Source organism: Sus scrofa, chromosome 1 (genome assembly GCF_000003025.6).
Source record: "Sus scrofa isolate TJ Tabasco breed Duroc chromosome 1, Sscrofa11.1, whole genome shotgun sequence".
NCBI classification, from domain to species: Eukaryota; Metazoa; Chordata; class Mammalia; order Artiodactyla; family Suidae; genus Sus; species Sus scrofa.
The window spans coordinates 179,992,701-180,014,941 of NC_010443.5; the positions used below are offsets into that span (position 1 = coordinate 179,992,701).

Below are 22,241 nucleotides of genomic sequence, written 5' to 3' on the forward strand. Positions count from 1 at the left end.
TATAGCCTGTAAATGGTAGCCTGTAAAGCCACCATTTTTCTGTCTTCCAACACCAGGAATTATAAAAGTCACTAATATAATCATGTATTATAAAAACGTATTATAAAAACCAGGGCTAAGTCACATATAGTCACTATCATTCAAGTTAAGTTTAAATACCTTTTAACACTTACCTTATCTGCACACATTGACACTTTAATGTCTTGTTGGGATATTTCATAATGTCGGATATTAAAAACATAATTACCAGCCAATTTCAAAATATCAGCTGAGATATACTCTAGTACAGCCACAATATACAGGGATACATGGTAGTCCACCTTGTACCCTAAAACTTCCTGTTGGAAAAAAAACAAAAACAATTTAATTCCAAAAAATGGCAGCACTGTCAACTAACAGTTAAGCACTTAAAATTTTTATTTAACATTCTTACTTAAAAAGAAATTTCTGTAAACCAAATATCTAAACTCATAGGTACCTCAGGATGTAAATCTGATCTGGCCCAGTGTCAGGATTTGATGTTGTTTTGTTTTAAAGAGACATCTAATCTAACAAATCTGCCTTTGGTATCAAACAAGAAGAGATAGTTGATTCTAAGACAGAAATCTTAGGCTGAACTTCACTGAAAACCTCTTGATACATTATCCAAAATCCATTTGTCAAATATCTGCTATGTTCAAGGGTTAATCTAGTTAATAGCCTCAAATTACAATGGTTTCTATTGAGGGAAGGGTCTTTTTTTTTAATTCTTTTTTTCCAAATAAATTTTATTGCAGTATAGTTGACTTAGAAAGTTGTGTAATTCTTTTTATTTTATGGCCACACCTGAAGCACATGGACATTCCAGGGACAGGGTTTGAATTTGAGCCACAGCTGAGACCTATGCCACAGGTATGGCAACTCCAGATCCTTTTAACCCACTGTGCCAGGCTGGCAATCAAACCTGTGCCATAGCAGAGACAATGCTGGATCCTTAACAACTAAGCCACCAGAGAACTCCCTTAGACAGGTCTTGAAATTATTCTCAAGAGGTATTCAAATCCATGCACACCAATTATTTTCTACAGACTAAATAATATTTCCTAGCTTACTTTTCCAATGTATGTAAGAATACCTGATACAGGAGTTTACATTGTGGCTGAGGGGTAACAAACTCTACCATCCAAGAGAACATAAGTTTGATCCCTGGCCTCGCTCAGTGGGTTAAGGATTCAGTGTTGCCGTGAGCTGTGGTGTAGGTAGGTCACAGACATGGCTCAGATATGGCATTGCTGTGGCTGTGGCATAGACTGGCAGCTGTAGCTGCAGCTCCTGTTCAAGCTCTAGCTTGGGAACTTCCATATGCTGCACATTCAGCCCTCAAAAGACACACACACACACAAAAAAGACTATCTGATACAGATTAATTTTAAAACATTTCTGAACTCAGTAGCTTTTGTATTATATATTTCCTTAATCAACAAAAAGTTGAAAGTGAAGGGTAAGCAGTCATCAGACTGCCACGAAGATGTGTTCTTATTGCTAACTTTTAATATTATTTGAAAAGCAATCTGGCTTTAGGAAAGTAAATTTATTTTTGTTTTATACACATATGAAGAAATCTTTCTATATATGTATGTGTATATACAAGTACACACACATTCAAGTGCACATGCACATATACAATAACACAGGCTATGTTATATATAAATATACAAATACTACATAAAGTATTATTTGTTATTAAGAACTTCCGCAATGGTATTTCTGTTGTTTTTTTTTTGTTGGTGGTGGTGGTTTTTTTGAATTTTTTTTTTTTTTTTTAACCTTCAATGAAGGATGGATTTTATCCACAGGCAGCAAGAGAGGATTTCTTCGTTTTCGTTTCTCTATGGCAGACTGTGCATCAGCAATAGCCCATTTATCAATTGGATGAGGAAAAGTCTTCTGAACTCGTTCCTGTTCAGATCACAGCAGAACAATTGTTAATACAGGTACTCATAAACAGAAAATTCATTTAAATTAAACTTTTACCATCTTTAACACTAGCAATTAATAGTAACATAACATGTTCTGATTATTGTAATAAATAAAATTTTTATAAAAAAAGATCAACCTATCAAGATTTTTCCACATAATTCCCATGGGTAAAGAAAAGGTAAAGTTTAAATAGAAAACTTTACATGTAAACATTATTAAGATAAAACTGGAAAAAGTAATAATATTAGAAGAGATTAAAGCAAGCATGTAATACTCTATCATTGATTTTAAGAACAAAGTTCCTAAGGTCAAAATTGTTTACCTTGCGGAAGTTAACTTGTTATTAACAATTATACAGTCACTCTCCTGCTAATCTCAGAGCTTCAAATATAGAAAAGAATTTTAAAAAGAAGAAATTTCATGTACCTCTTAGAGGACAAAGTGCATGGAAGAGCTCAGAATGGCTTAAGGAAATACATCTCCTGGCAAAAATAATCCAAGTCTTTTATGTTACTATCATGGTTCATCTAATTTAAAATATAACCAGTAATTGACACGAATAATGAAAAGTAATAACTGAATTAACCTCGAATTTACCAGGATTTCCTATTTTTAAAATTATATTCTCAGCTTCTGAAAAGTATGCTTTTATTATATTTATTTATATCCACTTACAGCAGAGAACAGGGAAACCAATGCTTTAATTAGCAGAGTCCCTGAAAATCTTAATAGATTTATTATTCTAAATTAAGATTTCCTTTTATATTGGAAGTTGCTGCCTAGTAAGGAACAACCTTCAAAAGAAAAATGATATAAACAATAAAATGTCAAAGTAACTTCTGAAAGCTATACTGACAGATATTTGTAAAAATCTAGAAATACTCTCATGTAACTGGGCCAAAACAGCTATTTCAGCACCAAATTACACAGGATCTCTTATATATATATATATTTTTTTTTTAATCAATGAGTAAATTACCCTTATACTAGTCCTTTATTGAAGTAATATTTATATGGAGTAAAAATGCACTGATCTTAAGTGAACAACTGAACAAGTTTTAAAAAATGCTCACACCTGTGTAACCATAAGCCTAATCAATACTACAGAAAATTTCTATCAACTTAATCTCACAGGCAGCCTCCATCCTGATTTCTATCACCATTACTTTTAGCTATATCTGACTTTCCTCTAAATGATATTACACCATATATACTCTTCGGGGTATAACTTTTTTTGCTCTATGTGTTATCTGTGGATTGTAACTATGTTACTGTGTATATCAATAGCTTGCTCTTTAATTTTATTATTAAGTAGTATTCCATTTTATAAATCTACCACAATTTGTTTACCCATTTTCTTACAGATGGAAATTTTAGTTGTTTCCAATTTTCGCCTATTATGAATAAAACTGCTTGGACAATTATGTGTCAATCTCTTTGTGAAGCTATATTTTCATTTCTCTTGAGTTAAATAATCAGGGGTAAAACTGTTAGATCATAGGTTAGATATATTTTTAACTTTATAAGAAGCTGCAAACAATTTTCCAAGGTGGTTATGCCACTAGCAATGTATGAGACTTCTAGCTGCTCTACATCTCATCAACATTCTCTGTTATCAGTCTTTAATTTCATTCCTTTTAGTGAGTGTGAAATAGTATCTTATTGTTGTTTTAATTTCTATTTTCCAGATAAATTATGGGCTTGAGTACCTTAATATGCTTATTGGCCATAAGTATATACCCATTTATGAAGTGTCTGTTCAAGACTTTTGCCTATTTGGGTGAGCAGGGTATCTTTTTATTATCGATTTGTAGGAGTTTTTAACATATTCTGGATATAAGTTCTATGTAAGGAATACATATTGAAAACATGTTCTCCGAGTCAGTGACTTTCACCTTTTTTATTTTTGCACCAATTTTATTCTTTTATTCTTTGATACCATGTTTTGAGTCCTCTTTAAAAAAATATTTAACCCCAGCTTATAAAGATATTCTTTTGCATTTGCTTCCAGAAACTTTATAGTTTTAGCTTTTAAGATTATACATCTTGAATTAATTTTTTTTTTTTTTTTTTTTTTTTTTTTTTTGCTTTTTAGGGCTGCAGCTGTGGCATATGGAAGTTTCCAGGCTAGGGGTCAAACTGGAGCAGTAGCTGCTGGCCTACACCATAGCCACAGCAACATCAGATTCAAACCACATTTGCAACCTACATCACAGCTCACAGCAATGCCAGATCTTTAACCCACTGAGCAAGGCCAGGGATCGAATTCCTGTCCTCAGGGATACCAGTCAGGTTCTTAACCCGCTGAGCCACAACAGGAACTCCTGCCTTGACATTTTGACAAAAATGAACTAACCACAGGAGTTCCCTGGTTGCTCAGTGGGTTAAGGACCAGCATTGTCACTGCTATAGCTCTGGTTACTGTTGTGGCACAAGTTTGATCCCTGGCCCAGGAACTTCCACACGCCATGGGTGCAGCTAAAAAAAAAATAATAATGAACTGACCATATATCCCCCATATGACTTCAATGGTTTTAGTTTCCATAATAATTTAGAATAATATAGATTTAGATATAAAAATTACTTTGTACAGTAATTCAATGACTTTTTGAAGTAACAAAATAATTTTTACCTCCACATCTTGAACAGTCCTTGGTTGGGCCAGGCATAATTTATTAAGCAGCTGAAAAATCAGCTCTTCAATATAATAGAGAGACTCTTCATTTGCTGAGAGATTGGGATGTACTTGTTCCTGAACCTTAAAGAAAAAGTTCTCAATATAAGTACAGGCAAAAGGATATTTACTGAACAAAAATTAGAGAATATTATATATAATTAATAGTATTTTACCAGAATGGTTAAAAAGAATATACACACAAAATATTCTACACAATTTCAGAGGAATTATGGATACCCCTTGTTAATTAATAAACCTACTAGAAAATATGAACACTACGTCATGAATCCTAGCAACAGAGGTATCTCTGTAACCATACTACTTTACAAGTGACGGAGGATAATGTGAGAAAAAGAATGTATACATTATGTGTGACTGGGTCATTCTGCTGTACAGTAGAAAACTGACAGAACACTGTAAACCAGCTACAACGGAAAAAATTAAAATCACTTAACAAGTGACGAAGGTGCTCTATGAAGTAGGTGCTAGTCACACTGCTTTTATAGTGAAATATGCTCCTTTTTTCTCACCACATAGCTGTGCTGGGCTCTTTCATTGTTAAATTTCTTAAAGTTTGAACCTAGTAATACACCCTAAAAATAAGCTAGTCAAACTGAACATCAGGTACAAAAAGGTAAAAAATAGTGCCTAGCATTATCATAGGTATCATGTAAGTATTTATTGAAAGAATGATTAAGAGTATTTCCCATCACGGTTCAGCAGTAATGAACCCAACCAGTGTCAGTGAGGACGCAGGTTCAATCCCCAGCACTGCTCAGTGGGTTAAGGATCTGGCGTTGCCATGAGCTATAGTGTGGGTTGCAGACATGACTCGGATCTGTGTTGCTGTGGCTGTGGTGTAGGTGGGCACCTGCAGTTCCAATTCAACCCCTAGCCTGGGAACTTTCATATGCGGTGGGGTGCGACCCTTAAAACAAAAAAGAATGATCAAGACAAATAAGTACTGTTCTAACTTTTTATTCCATGGTCCAGTACCACTGACATAAAAAGTAATAAAAAATTTAAATAGTCTTACAGTTATTTTGGAAAACTGATGCAGTAATTAAAAATATTCCCACAAAGAAAAAAACAGCATGAAGTTGATCACTTCATCTAAGTTCTCAAAATTTAGCATAAAATTGTTCACTATAGTCTCTTGCATTTTCTAAGTTCATAGAATCTTTAGTGGAGTCCTTTTTTTCATCAATATCAGTTATTTTTGTGTGTTCTTTCTTTTCTTGATCAGTCTCTCATGGGTTTATTAATTTTATTAATCTTTTCAATAACCAACTTTTTTTGGCTTTGTTTGCTTTATATTTTATTTATATGTTTCATCTTCATTTTTTCTTCTGCTTTTTATTCTTTTTTTCTAACTTTTTGAGCTGGATACTTAGCCCATCATTTTCAACCTTTCTTCTTTTGTAATATTTACATTTTGTCTAAAAACTATATTTGTAAAAAATTCAGAAATCTTGATATGGGAAATTTTTGCAGTCATCCATTCAAAAATAACTTCTAATTTCCAAATGGTTTTTATCTTTAACTTTATTTATGTATTTACTTTATTTATCTTTTTATATGCCCATGGTATATGGAAGTTCCCCGGTCAGGGACTGATTCTAAGCTGTGACTGTAACCCACTCCAAAGTTGCAACTTAGGCCACAACTGTGGCAATGCTGGATCCTTTTAACCACTGTACCAGACCAGGGATTGAGCCCACACCTCTGAAGCGACCTAAGCCACTGGGTACCCAGATACTTGGTTAAATATTATTTCTGAGTGTCTGTGAGGGTATTTCTGGATGAGATTAACATTTGAATTGGTAGACTGAATAAACCAGACTGCCCTCCCCAATGTGGGTGGACCTCATGCAATCCACTGAAGTCCTGAAAAAGATTCTGATATGAAAAGTCATAAAACAACTATACAATGTTAAAATTCCTCCCATAAATATTAATAAGGACATTAATATGACAAAGAAAATTAGCCATACTTTGCACTTGCACAGAATTTATCTCAGCACCCTCAGACAGTAAAATAAAATTACCACATCAGAAGAAACCCACTTTTCATATTTTTCTGAAAGGTTAGAAAAAGAGCAATTAAAATAAATTTCAGTCTTTAACAGTAGATTAACAAGTCAGATCTATACTTTAGTTACAATGTATTTTCGCATTACCAGAATGTACTTTCTTACACATATGCTGTAAAAATAGTCATAATACTAATGATTCATGCACAGACACATATAAAAGCATAAAACTTTATTTTTTAAATTTATAAACACTAGATTTGACAAATTTTGGAAATGTTATTTCCCAATATATATATATTTCAGTTCCCTATATTCACAATCAAATAAAAAAATCATGCTAGTGTACTTGTTCAATCAACTAACATTAGAGTTTCTGGTACAATGTAGAAATACCTTTCAATACACAGTGTGTGCATTTATTTATGCCAAATTCTTTACTCCACTTCCAAGATTTCTGCAAGTGCCTCAACACCAGCTAAGAATAATGGAAGTTTTGTTTGTTACGAAAGAGTTAAAATTCAATTTAAAAAGAAAAAGCAATAAATTTCATTCTGAAGATATACACTAACAACTACAAAATATTGCTGACAGAAATTTTTAAAAACCTAAATAAATGAAAAGATCAACTTTATGAGTTGAAAGACAAATATTGTTGTCAATTCCCTTCAAATAATCTATAAATTCAACACAATCCCAATAAAAATTTCAACAGGTTTTTTTTTTCCCATAGAAATTGACAGGATAATTTTAAAATTCCTATGAAAATACAAAGGTCCTAGAATAACCAAAACAACTCTGAAAAAGAACAAGTCAAAAGGCTAAAGCTACCTAATTCCAAGATTTTTATAAAGTTTATAATAATCAAAATAGTGTGGTATTGATGTAAAGATAAGCAAAAAAGATCAATAGAACAAAACAGGGAATTCAGAAATAAAACCACACACAAATTATTTTGATAAAGGTGCAAGGGCCTTTAGCAAAGGAAAAGGGATAGCTTTCTCAATAAATGATGCAGATAACCATATGCAAAAAAACCCCATAATGTATGCAAAATTATCTCCTCATATATAAAAATTAACTCAAATAGATTATAGATCTAAATGTAAAACTCAGAACTAAAAAACTTCAGGAAGAAAAATATTGTAACCCTGGATTACCCAAAGACTGCTTAGATATGACACTAAAGAACAGTCTGTAAAAAAGCAAATGGATAAAATGGACCTCATAAAAATTTTAAACTTTTGCTCTTCAAAAGATAATACCAAGAATGAACTGAATATAATCGGCAAAACCGATGAATTAATAACATTTTATAGTAATAAAACAATGCATTTTGGTCTTTCAAGAACTGAGGCTTTTTTCCATATGAGTTATAACTTAATATCTTTAATTTTAAACTATATTAATGTGTATACTGAATCCTATAAATTGAAGCCATCATTTTTTAATAAATAACACTAGTATGACAATAGTTGAAGTAAATTTTATTTTTTTATTTATTTACTTATTTATTTTAAAACTGCACCTCTGGCATATGGTAGTTCCCAAGCTAGGGGTCAAATCAGAGCTGTAGGTACCGAATGATGCCACAACCACAGCAACTCTGGGTCTGAGCTACATCTGCAACCTATGCCACAGTTTGTGGCAACACAGGATCTTTAACCTACTAAGCAAGTCCAGGACTTGAGCCCTCATCCTCACAGACACTATGTCAGGTTCTTAACCGCTGAGCTATAATGCAAACTCTGAAATAAATTTTTTAAAAAATAGCATTTTTTTCTTGTCAAATAAACAGCTTTATCAGGAATTACTGCCTAAATATGTATTAATGTATTAGCTATACTTTTAAAGGTAAAGCTGCTATGGTATTTAATGCATATATAGAAAGCGAGAAGAAATAAATAGGCTGCAGACTAGTTAGAGAGAATTTAAAATTAAGTTAGTTTTGAAAAATGATGTTGTAGTATATGGGTTCTAGAATATTTCCTTATAAAAATTCTGGAGATCAGATAGTTGTAACCTACTTAATCTCAGATGACAGATATTTTGGACTAGTACTAACAACATAAACATGTTAGGACTAGTATATACGTTGCAGGTGGATTCATGGGAAGAATGAAAACCTAAACTATATATAGTTTATAATCCATAAACTGTTTTAGAGTATTCAAAGAAAAGCTTCCATTAATTACCCTCAACACTGCTGGATCAAAAATATTTTACAGAATTATGGAATGTTAACCCAGAATTCATTTTGATTCTTGGATGTATACTTTATACTTTCTTGTTTACATATGGGTTTTTTGTTTTTAAAAATTATTTTGTTAAAAAAAAAAAAAAGGAAAGAAACCATCCCAATTGGAGCTGCCATTGTGATGCAATGGAATCAGCAGCATCTTGGGAGTGCTGGGACACATAGGTTTGATCCCCAGCTCGGTACGGTGGGTTAAGGATCCAGTGTTGCCACAGCTGTGGCTTAGGTTGCAACTGCAGCTCAGATCTGATCCTGGCCTGGGAACTCCATGTGCCATGGGGTGGCCAAAAATGGAGACAAAAATCCCAATAAAGATTCACTGCTGTTAAAAAAAGAGACAATATTTTAAAAAAATAAAAAAGCTACAGACTAAAAGAAAATCTTTGTAGATCAATTATCTGATAGAGGATTTTATTCAGACTCATAAAGAACTCTCAAAACTCAGCAATAAAAAAACTAAACAGAGAGTTCCCACTGTGTCACAGCGGAGGCACAGGTTCAATCCTTGGCCCAGCACAGTGGGTTAAAGGATCTAGAGTTGCCAGAGCTGTGATGTAGCTTGCAGCTTCAGCTCAAGTTCAATCCTTGGCCCAGGAGCCATATTACGTGGGTGAGGCCATAAAAAAAACAAAACAACTCAACAAAAATGGGCAAGAGATCTAAACAAACAGTTCACCAAATATGACATACAGATGGCAAATAAAAATATGAGAAATGCTCAGTGTCATTAGTCATCAGGGAAATGCAAATTAAAACAATAAGATACTAGTATTCCCCATTAGAATGACTGAAAATAAATACCAAGTGTTGGCAGGAGGAACTGAAATTTTCATATATTGCTGTTGGGAATGTACAAGTGTACAACAGTTTGAACAGAAAACAGACTGATAGTTAAAAAGTTAAACAGCACATCTACTACCTGATCCAATTACTCTTTGGTAATTACCCAAGAGAAAAGGAAATATCTATCCTTACAAAGACTTGTACAGAAATGTTTAGAGCAGCTTTATTTGTTATAGCCAAGATATGAAAGTCAAATGTACATCACCACCTGAATGGACTTTAAAAACAAACAAATAAACCAAAAAAAACCAGCAATAGGAATTCCCATTATGGCACAATGGGATGGGAACACTGGGAAGCAGATTCAATCCCTGGCCCAGCACAATTAGGTTAAGCATCTGGCATTGCTGAGCTGCAGCGTAGGTCACAATTGTGGCGTGGATTTGATCCCTGGCCCAGAAACTCCATATGCCAAGGGGTGGCCAAAAAAAGAAAAAGAAAAAAAAAAAAAAAAAAAAAAAGGTAGTATATCCACACACTGGAATGTTACTGAGCAATCAAAAGGAATGAACTATTGCTATATGCAACAACATGAACAGATCTCAAAAGAATTATGCTGAGTCAAAGGCAGCAAGCAAGAAAAGAATATATACTGTGTGATTCCATTACTTAAAAAGCTCTAGAAAAAAGCAATCTACAGTGATAGGATGAAAACCAGTGATTGCTTGTAGATAAGGGATCAGGAGGATGGGAAGAATTATAAACAGTCAAGAGAAAATTTATGGGGATGAAGGATATACTATCTTTATTATAAATATTTTACTGAAGTACACATACATAAAAACTTACCAAACTAAACACTTTAAATATGTGCAGCTATTGTATGTCAATTACATTCCCAATTAAGTTATTTAAAATAATATAAAAACATAATATCCTAAGCTGGCATTTTCCTGATAAAGGTATATAATCAAAAAATGAAACCACAGTTGTAAACCATAAACATATTTCTTATGTTTTTTTGTTTCTTCCTATTTCCACACTCCTTTATTCCTAACACACAGGTAATTTAGCACCATGCTTTGCATAAAGAAAGCACTGAGTAAATAGCTGCTAAATAATTCATGGTAACAAACAGATTTCTTAGACTTGCTGATACCTGCAGACTGAGAAAAATTAATAACTCCATAAAAGTTGTTTTTATTTCATTGGATATGTACCCAGAGACCCAGATATTCTATATAACATTAGAAATGAGGGTATTCCCACTCTACGTTCCTCTATTCCCACTGTCCGCTAACATTCACTTCTCACTTAGATTTAGTGTTCTTACATAGGTTCTTTCTTGACAAGCTTTCAAGGTAGGTTTATTTAAAATATAGAAAATACAAGTTAGGAATCTCATTCTGTTTAGCTTAATATCAGGTAAGGGCTTACCCTAAAATAATCAAAACATGCAGGAAAGACTATTAACTGAAACTTAAAGTTTTGTCATTAAAACTTTCCTTGATTGGAATGAAATGGTATATGATCTCTAAGAACCTTTCCATACAGTCAGGCCATTAGCCTGTAAAGCCAAGAAAGTACAGGCTAAATCAAAGGTTCCCAACTTGTTCTAGTGGCAGAGCATTTGGAAGTCACAGTGCTCCTAGAAGAATATGAAATATTAAGATAGTTATCCTTCATCACAGACAGCAAGAATATTAATAAAAATGACTATAAAACTTAAAACTATAGGCACATATTTCTAAGTAAACAAAAGTATCATAAGCTGTTTACCCCATAAAACCTGTATTATCTCTTGTTCCTTTATTTTATTTTATTTATTTATTTTGTTGTTGTTGTTGTTGTTGTTGTTGTTGCTATTTCTTGGGCCGCTCCCACGGCATATGGAGGTTCCCAGGCTAGGGGTTGAATCGGAGCCGTAGCCACTGGCCTACGCCAGAGCCACAGCAACGCGGGATCCGAGCCGCGTCTGCAACCTACACCACAGCTCACGGCAACGCCGTATCGTTAACCCACTGAGCAAGGGCAGGGACAGAACCCACAACCTCATGGTTCCTAGTCGGATTCGTTAACCACTGCGCCACGACGGGAACTCCATTGTTCCTTTATTTTATAATTTTGCACTACTCATTAGCAAGTAAATTGCAGCAGGCACCACTGACTTAAGAAAAACCTGGGAGAAAAAAGTAAAATTTAAAAAAAAAATTAACACTGTTTTTTTTTTTTCCCCTGTGACCTGGGAAAAAGATCACTATTACTAAATATGTTTTATTCAGTCAAAGTTTTAGACTGCCTGGGAAAAATACCCATGACCTTTATTTAGCATACTTCTAAAACTACCACATGCACTCTTTCTTAAAGAACATCTGCTTGCAAAGTGCCTGTACTCAAGGAATAAATAAAGCACGTTCTCCTTGTCTACTTCTCCTTCACAACTGCCCTCCTCCCACTCTACTGAAGAAAGGCAGATCTCTTGCTTATCCTCAGTTTCATTGTCGTGTGCTACCCTCCAGTGCAATAAAAAGTAAATAAATAAATTCTAGGGCACAAAACAGACAATGATAAATATCTTTCATTTAAGTACCACCTTCCTTCTTCAATTCATTAGCCTACTGTCAAAAAATACACCGTAATGAAGGAAAAAGCTCAGGAGAATAAAGACTTTTTTTTCTCCACCTTTAAAAAATACTAAATAAAGGCAATATTACCTCATTTTATTCAGGAGAAAAAACTTAAAGCAAGTTTTCACACCTTATTTACCTTTCTATGTTATAATTAGAATTCAGAAGTGACATGGTTGGCATGTGACATGTATTAACATACTCATTTGAACTGAAAAATTAAGTCAGATTTTGTCTGAAAGAAGATAAATATGATAGGCTGGGTGGCTTGACAACTAAAACTGACCTTACCAATTAGGTTATGTGGGGATATTTCCCAGAAAATGAATGAGTTTGGTAGGCAGAATTCTAAGGTGGCTGGGTGGCTCCCAGATTCCCACACCAGGTATACATGCCCTGTATACTTCGCTTGCCTTGAATGTGGGCAGGACCTGTAAATATCATCAGATATCACTTCTATGATCATACTACCATATATGGCAAAGGTGACTAAGGTCTGTGATCAGCTGACTCTGAGCTAACCAAAAGGGAAATTTCTCTGGGTAGGCCTGACTTAAACCAGGTGAATCCTTTAAAAGAAGGTTTACAAGTGTGATACATTAACAGCAGCAGATGCACTCCTGTTGGTCTTGAAGAAGCAAACTAACAAGTTATAGGGAGGGAGGGTCATGTGTCAATGAATGGCAGCAGTCTCTGGAAACTGAAAGGAAACAAATTCCGCCAATAACCACATAAGCTTAGAAGAGGACCTTGAGCCTCAGATGAGTCTACGCCCAAGCTAGAACCTCGATTTCAGTCTATGGGACTCAAAACAAAGAATCCACCTAAGCCATATCTGGACTGCTAACTTACAGAAACTGTGACATAATAAATGTGTGCTGTAGTAAGCCATGAAGTTTTTGATAATCTGTTATGCAGCAGCAGAAAATTAATAAAATGAGCTAGTTCTTAAACTCCAAAGATTTAATAAAAATATATTTAAAGAATGAAATAAGGTAAAATACATTTTATGAATAAATACTGTCACACAGCTAAGGTATACTGACATTAATACTGTTTTTATTTTCCCAATCTTTCTTGGATATATTGGGCTAAAAAAGTACCTCTGAGTGGGATTTCCTGTCATAGCTCAGTAGTAACAAACCTGACTAGTACCCATGAGGATGTGGGTTCAATCTTTGGCTTTGCTCAGTGGCTTGCTGTGGCTGTGGTGTAGGCTGGCAGCTTCAGTTCCAATTCACCCCTAGCCTGGGAACTTCCATATGCCACAGGTGAAGCCCTAAAAAGAACAAATAAACCAACAAAAAATGTTTAAAAAAAAAAAAAAAGTACCTCTGAGTAAAAAAGTGAAAAAGTAAGAGGAATAATAACTACTCACATTTGACAAGTCCTGGAAAAGCTAGAAAATGAAAAAGTGAGTCCCTCTAAAGACCAGATAACAAATCATTTTCCAAGTTAGATGCTTTCCAACTTTTTGCCTTAAACAAAACTGAAGGAAAACCTAATTGAGTTTCTGGCTGAAAGATCATTAAGAGTAATTTTTTGATAGATCACAATACAATTTTGGCATATAATTTGAAGAAGTTTATAAAATGAGTTTGACTGCTTTAAAATTTTCAGGACTTTTATTTACAGAAACGGAAAACAGGAATGGAACTGATGCTGAACTGATTCACTACAGCAAGAATCTATCTAGTTTTAGCAGTATATAATATTTACCTATGAAACATAAACTAATTTAAACATAATGCAAACAGTACATAAACACTGTAAGTCAACTATAATGGAAAAAAATCTTAAAAGTGAAAAAAAAAAAAAAAAAAAAAGAGGAGGCACTAAAGTCCTGGTTCCCCCAGACTGAAAAGAAAAAAAAAAAAAAAAAAAAGGCTATATAGATGTCACTGAGCAATGTGCTTCAATAAAGCCTTATGATTGTTTTTCAAAATTCATGATAATTTGTTATTTTGCTCAACTATGCACTACTAATAACCAAAAGGAAGGTTTTTTAAAAAGCTTTATGATCACTGGGGAATTTTTTAAAAAATCAACATATACACATTTTTGTTGTTGCAAATAAGTACAAATACAAAGGAGAGATCAAAGACTTTTAAACCTAAAGATATAATGAATATAATCAGGAGGGGGAAGTAGAAAGAAAAGTTCACAGAGAAGAAAGAACAATGTAAAATTTGCAACCATTAAAAATGCACACTGTCATGTATATTGTAAAAGGATGAACGGTGTGTATCAAATTGTTATAGTATTTAGATTTCATTGGGTACATTTAAAAGACCAATGGGGAGTGCCCATTGTGGCTTGGGTTAAGAACTCAATTAGTATCTATGAAGAGGTGGGTCTGATCACTGGCTTCACTCTCAGTGGGTTAAAGGATCCAGCATTGCCGTGAGCTGTGGTGGAGATGGCAGATGCAGCTCAGATCTCACACTGCTGTGGCTGTGGCATAGGCTAGCAGCTGCAGCTCGGATCAGACCCTTAGCCTGGTAACTTCCATAGGCCGCAAGTGCAGCCTAAAAACAACAAAAAATAAAGACTTTTATTTTAAAACATCAGTATTTAGAATACATACGAAAGTATATCCTCTGAAACTATTTGAACTTAGAGATGAAAATTTTTAAATATGTAAAAAATATGCTAATTTTTCAAAATTCTTTTGGGATACATAGCAAAAAAGTTAGATAATTCCTTTTAGGAGAAAGAAGCAAGACGATGTTGATTAGACATGAACCTGGTATGAGAGAGAAGGGACAGATGATGCCTAGGTTCTGGCTTGAGAACTGAATAGTGTATCATTTATACTGGAGACAAAGTTTTATAGAAGATGAAAATAAGTTTGAACTAGGACATGCCCTGAACATTTACATAGGAAAGTCCGGGAAGCAGGAGTAGCACCAGTTTTAGACAGGATGCAAGAGAAGGCCTCTTCGGGAAGATGTCTGAAAACTTAAAGGAGGTAAAAGGGCCACTCATGTTTTTAACAGCAGGAAAATTGTTCTAGGCAGAAGAAACACCAAGTATAAAAGCCCTGAGACTAGAGCACGTCCATGTGTTGCAGGTATGAAGAGGCTGGTGTGGGGGCAGGAGTAGAGCAAAAAAAAAAAAAAAAAAAGATCAGCAGTAAATGAGGTCAGTGAAGTAAAGTGGAGAGAAAGACAACATCAAATTGCAGAGGGCCTAGCAGGCCACTGAGAGAACTCTTATTTTGAGAAGCACTAAATGAAGTTTTGAACAAAGGAATGACATGATCCTCCTTATTTCTACTGTGTTGAGAAAGACTGAATGGAGCAAGAGTAGAAGAGAGGAGACCAGTTAAGAGGCTACTTTAATACTCCCAGAGGTTGGTGATAATGAATTGTTCCCAGCTGGTATAAGTGGGAGAGTAAGAAATGGTGACTGAATATTGCTATAGTGTGAAGTAGAGCTAAAAGGATTTGCTGACAGATTAGATATGGGTTATAGCAACTAGAATGATGCAGTAAGCCATTAACTAATGGGGGAAATATTACAACAGGACCAAGTTTTCAGGAGAAGAGAAGGAGCTCATTTTCAGTTGAGATGCCTATCCCCTATCTTTGTGGAAGTGTCAAGAAAAAAAGTGGACATCCAAGCTCAGGAGAGAGGTCTGAGCAAGAAATATAAACTGGAAACTGTCAGATACAGATGGCGTGTGAAGCAATGAGGCCTGGTGGTATTACCAAGACATCTACTAGCAATAGAAATAGAAACAGACACAGTAAATAGAAACAGAAGTCCAAAGACTAAACTCTGGGGAGGTCAGGATGATGTAGTCAGGAAGAGATCAACAAAGGAGGAGACCTAAAAGAAACAGGGAAAAAACTAGCAGAGTTTGGTGTCCTGAAAGCTAAATGAGGAAAGGATTTCAAGGAGGAAGGGATTAACTATCAACTGCTGCTAATGGGTCAATTTAGAAAGAATTACAAAGTGGTATTAAGTAACAGGTAGTATTTGAGTTCACAAAATGTTTTAATGAAGAAAACTGGAGTAATTAAAACTTGGAGGAGACAAGTGCATACATCTAGATCTCAATGTTATTTTCACTGTGCTACTTTATTTCTACACATTAAAATGTGAAGTGTATAACACCTTACATATTTCAAAAGCTTTCTACTTACTATACTGTGTTCTTATATATAAAAAAGGAAAAGAATTTTAGGTTGTTAATTTTTAACATGACTAAATGAGATAATGCTATATCCCTTAGTTCCATCAAACTTTCTCCCTGATTCAAATATGCAGGCTAACAGAGAATATAATCAAACTACTGTTCCCTTGAAAGAAAGGCCATAGTTAATATTAAAGATATATACTTGATTTATATCAAGTGGTAACACAGGTAATGCTTTGGATATTCTGCATAAAACACTTTAATGGAATATTATTGCTCCAAATATACCATACCAAATTAAACTGAAAACAAAAGACAACTACTAAATCATGGCTGACAGGAAGCTAAATGCAACAAGCTAAAATGCATTCCTATGCTCATCCAGTTTGGTTAAATGCCCTGGGTCAGTTTGGGTCATTATTAGTTTGGATAATTCCAAATAACTCCCTTGAGTTCTATTGTTATACTCAGTGGCTTTAGGAAATTCGGAAGAGGCCTTATGTCACAAAACTCATAGTTTCTCCTACTTCCTTCTGTTGGAGTCATGTTTTCAAAAAAGCAATTGTTATCAAGTTAATCTAATTAATTCGTAACATAAACAACCCTATAGGACTTCTATTCTCAGACAGAGAACTTAGCCTGGGTCTACACCATAGTCTCTAAACTAGCTGATCTTCTTTTCACTTAGTCTTGACTCTTTAAGTCATGTTCCTACCTGTCCCTAGGCCTTGTGAGTCCTTTCTCCCCTTTCCCTTGTTTCCTTAATTCCTTGATCTTTCAGATAATTGTTTACTGTCTATCTGCTCCAGGCCCCTCTGCCACAGCCATTTAGAACGGAAGCTTTATGAGAGCAGGGGCCTTGCTGGTACCTTAATATCAAGAATAAACATTTGAATATACCCTCCAGAACTCACAAGTGTTACTTCCTTAAAGATGACTTTCTTGACCTTCTTATGTCGGTGACACCAATTTCATTTTCTCAAAGGACCTCTATACTTTTCTTCTGGGCCCCAAGAAAAATCCAGTGCAATTCTCTAAAACAGTTCCAAGAGCTTTTAGCACTAAGGCATAAACACTAGAATCTTTAAGATCTCACAAGAGCATTTCCGAATCAAAATGCTCCACGCTATTTTTCCCTACCACACATCATTATTAATTAACCCAGACATTCTCTCACACCTCTTGAATTTTAACTGATACCTAAGAGCAAACTATAATGGTTGAGGTGTGAAGTTGGTATTTAATCTGAATCAAATTAGACTCAGGAACAAGGTAATTCTACCAATTCTCTCCAGCTCTCTATGACATTTGTAACTACAGATAAAAACAAACAAACAAACAAACAAACAAACAAAAACAAGCATTTTCTTTTCCATGGCTAGCCTGGTATCATTTACAGAAAAGGCATCTACAAGGGAAATATCAGGGACTAAAAAAACCTGCTGAAATGATTATAAGGGATGTTTCCCATAGGTAGAACGCTTACAATGATTTTTTTTTTAGCATACAATCAAATAGCACATGCCCAAAGTACCATAGGCATTTCAAAGACACACGTAAAAAGCTCCATTTACAATTACATCCCACACTCTTTTTTTCCTCCAAGTAATATGATAGCTTCAGTGTTCTTGGGGAGTAGTGATGAAGGCATTTACATCTCTGGCTCTTTTAGGTAAGATACATAATTTAGCAGTAAGGTTAACAATGCACATATAATCCATTAGTAACGTCATCTTGCTCTACTTTACCCTTTATAGTACTCTATGTATTTAAAAGCTCTACGTGAAGTCTGTTTTAAAAGTCAAAGAACAAAAGCATAACAAAACAACACATTTCTATTTCCAAAATTATTTTTCCTTAAATCTATTTCTCAATGTTCTACATAGTGAAATGAATATTTAATGCTGGTTTTAAAAAATCCCTTGCATTTTCAAAGTCAGCAACAGTAACTTTGTCAAATATATGTATTTTTTGGTTTAACTAGGTGTTCTTTGGTGCACCTATGCTTGAACATTTATTTGATTACTGTCTGTTGACTTAATTTCCAAATCTGTAAGATTAACTTAGAAATTTTTTTGTCTGGTATAGATGTAAAATTTAATCAGCAGGAAAGATAACCCAAAACTTACTGCTTATGTTCCTATAGGTTATTAATAAATTTTGCATTCAACACAACAATCTTAATATTCTTTTATTAAATTGCCTTTAAATGCCTACCTCCTCCAATTTTCATATAAAGTGGCTTTAACATCTTCACTAATAAGCTGGGTCTAAAGAACTTAATACATGTTCATTTATACTGGCATAAAAGCCATGATTTTACCTTTCTGAAAATCATATTTTAATAGTTGTAGAGGTTATACCAAGATGTCCAAGTGAACTAAACCCAACAGAGCTAATTAAACAAGCTTGCTTTTTTCATACACACGGATATTCTTTACAGAACTTTGAGCTCATAATTACTATCTCATTTATATAAACCAAAACCTCAAAGTTTAGAATATTCAGTCTAGGTGATAATCACCTTTAGACAAGGCCTTTGCTTTTATTCATGTTTGTATTCTTAGGGTTCAGCTTGGGTGCCAAGTACCTAAATAAAATGTCTCCAATAAATGTTAAATGAAACTAGTGCACACATGTTCATGTTCAATGGCAACACCAACTGGAGGAGAAAAATCCTACTATTGCTGCTTCTACTATTAATTCTAATATGCCCTGTAACAATCTGGTCAGCTGAAAGAGAATCCAAATTCTAGATGCCTTGAATGTGAAGACAGTGACTCCACTTACGTGACAGGAATTCTCACGGTACAAAGACACAGGTGGCAGGTACATAACAGAATTTTATACAAAGAAAGAGTGAACCATGAGCTCCTTAAGAGCTACAACTCTTTTTTGTTTGTTTGTTGTTTTTTAAGGCCACATCCACTGCATAAGGAAGTTCTTAGGCTAGGGATTAAACCAGAGCTACAGCTGCCAGCCTATACCACAGCCACAGCAACTAGGGATCCGAGCCACATCTGTGACTTATACCACAGCTCACATCAACGCCAGATGCTTAACCCACTGAGCGAGGCCAGGGATCGAACTCTCAACCCCATGGATCCTAGCTAGGTTCATTAACCACTGAGCCATGAAGGGAATTCCAAGAGCTACAACTCTTAGCAAGCACTACAAACCTACCTGTTGCAATACCACAAAAACCACAAAACTGAACATAATCCGAACTACTGACATCAAAATTTTTCCAAAAATAAAAAGTCTTCCATGGTAATATACCTCCATTCTAGAATAACAGTAAATTAATAAATTAAATAGAAAATGCTTTTTGATTTCACCTTAAAAGACCAGATTTTCTTAGCTGTATCTATTCCAAAAGCAAAGGATATATAAGAACTGTGGACTAAAACAGTAGAGATCTACAAGGTATCTGAATTCCAAGAAAACAAGCACAACATATAAATGCAAATTAGACTCAAAGCAATAGATTAGGATTGGATTCTAGCCCTAGCCTTATTTCCAGCCTAAACTGAAGATATAAATCTCTATCTGTGCATAAAGGATTAGGGTCAATGCTACTTACTAAATAAGTTATGCAACACATACTCAAACACTATTTGCTGCCAGAAAGCACTAGTAGGTAAAGACGGGCATCACACTGCCAATAATACAGGCCTACCTGATAACTGCACTCACACTTCTTTCTATGTGGGGGAAGGTTCAATTACCATTTAAGTATTTTCCCCTTTGCTTTTAATTCAGGCAGTGTTCATTATCACCACTCAGCACACTTTCCATTCTTTCCCTCTCCTTATAGAATCAGGCTGTCCAGAGGAAGTAGGTCAATTTAATACTTTAACACCTAGTATACCTTGAAATGATAACTGTCTAGCTGCTCCTAGCCACCTCCACCAAATTCTTTAAAAAGATATTAGTGTTTGGCCCAAGAAAGGCATTCTTTGCAAAAATTATGAAAATAATGGCAAATCTGAAACTCTGAATGCCTGAGGAAAATGTTTTTAACTTTAAAATATACTACTTACTTTATTTATTTATAAAAATTTAATGTTTAAAGATTTATTTTCCACGAGTTCCCATTGTCGCACACCCGGAAACGAATGTGACTAGTATTCACGTGGATGCAGGTTTGATCCCCGGCCTCGTTCAGTGAGTCAGGGATCCAGCATTGTCGTGAGCTGTGGTGTAGATCACAGACTGAGCTTGGATCTGGCATGGCTGTGGCAGGTGCAGCTCCAATTCGACCTCTAGCCTGGGAACGTCCATATGCCGTGGGTGTAGCCCTAAAAAAACAAAAAGAAAAGAAATTATTTTCCAAGGGCAGTCTTTTAAATTAATGTTTATTCTTTCCTTATTATTTTAAAATTTATTCTTAGTTATTTTGCACAAAAGGCATCTGCATCAATGGCACGGAAAACCCATGTTCAGCAGGTTTGGTATCTTTTCCTGCACTGATTTACAGTCTTTAATTTGTCTTGATCTTACAAAAGGTTTCAATATAAAAATGACAGTATGATTATTACCTAAATTCAGATGAAAACTGACATCATCTACAGGAGAGATGCACCCTAGCGATGCACCCAACCTTAAGACTAATTTTTAAGAGCTGCTCCTTTTCTGTCCCCTTAAAATGATTCTAAACTCTAAACTGCACTCAGTGAAGAAACTGACCGAATTTTATAGGGGAAATCGCTCGTAAACAGGTGGGATGCCTTTTGCAGGAACGGAGAAGGCACTTTAAACTTACCTCAAGAATTGTTTTTACAAATATCATGGCTCACTGACATTTCGCACTCCTGAAACGCATCCATCTTATTGTTAAAAAAAAAAAAAAAGGACTACCTCTTAAGTGAGAGGACACCCTTCACGAGCGAACTGCCGAAGGGAACAGCCCCAAAGAACTTAATTAAAAGTTAATTACCTGGCCTGAAAATGTGCTTTTGTTTTAGAAACTAAATACCAGCGGGACTTTCTCTTGCCCTGAATCCAGCCTGAGGACAACAAATTGGTCAACGGCGGAAGTTGCCTGACGAAATGACTGCAACATGAAATCCAGTTTTATGATCACAACAAAACCTTCCTTCCGGGGCCAGGCAAAAACTTGAGATAAACGTCCTTTTGGATGCAACAGGCAATCGCGAGCTCCCCCCGCCCCCCCCCCGCCCCGCCACCGGCCGGGGAGGAAGCGCTCGGCCTCGGACCCGCAGAGAGGACGTACAGCTCCCCATCAGAGAGTCCGAGGGGCCGCGGCCCGCACCCCGCCCTCCAGGCGCCCTTCTCGGCCCCGTCACCTCCCTCGGTCCCCGCGGCCGATCGGACACCAGCACTGACCTTCCGCAGGGCCGAGACTAAGAGTCCCCGCCATTTCGGACTGTTCTCTTCGCTGAAGAACTCGTAGGGCTGCGGCGCCTGCTGCATGGCCCCGGCCGCAGAGCCTCCACATCGGGGTCGGCCCGCGGGCCGAAATGGGCCGGGCCGGTAGCCTGACAGGCAGGGCTCTGGCTGCGTCGCCTCGCCGGCCGCCGCCGCCGCCTCCCGCCCGGGCCGGGGCTACGGCCGAGGCTGCTCGGAGGCGGCGCCGGCGGGCGGGGGCTCCGGGGGCGGCTTCCTCGGCCCGGGCGGCCTCGCCTCGCGCCGCGTCCGCAGAGGAAGCGCGGCGGCCTCCTTTCCCGGCGGCGTTGGCCCGCTTCTCGGGCGGCTCCTCCTCCTTTGTCTGCGTTCGCAGCCCGGCGGGGGTTCAGCT

General features: G+C 35.9%; 1 protein-coding gene across 1 annotated transcript in view; it reads right to left on the reverse strand.

Annotated features, from left to right (window-relative positions):
- SOS2 (SOS Ras/Rho guanine nucleotide exchange factor 2) overlaps positions 1–22,241 on the reverse strand; it is a 107,364-nt gene extending 85,123 nt beyond the window's left edge. The window contains exons 1-4 of the mRNA XM_021101439.1: positions 21,830–22,241; positions 4,592–4,717; positions 1,807–1,938; positions 174–338 (exon numbers count right to left, since the gene is read on the reverse strand). Coding sequence (XP_020957098.1) covers positions 174–338; positions 1,807–1,938; positions 4,592–4,717; positions 21,830–21,916 — 510 coding nt within the window. The 5' untranslated portion in view covers positions 21,917–22,241. The remainder of the gene's footprint in view (positions 1–173; positions 339–1,806; positions 1,939–4,591; positions 4,718–21,829) is intronic.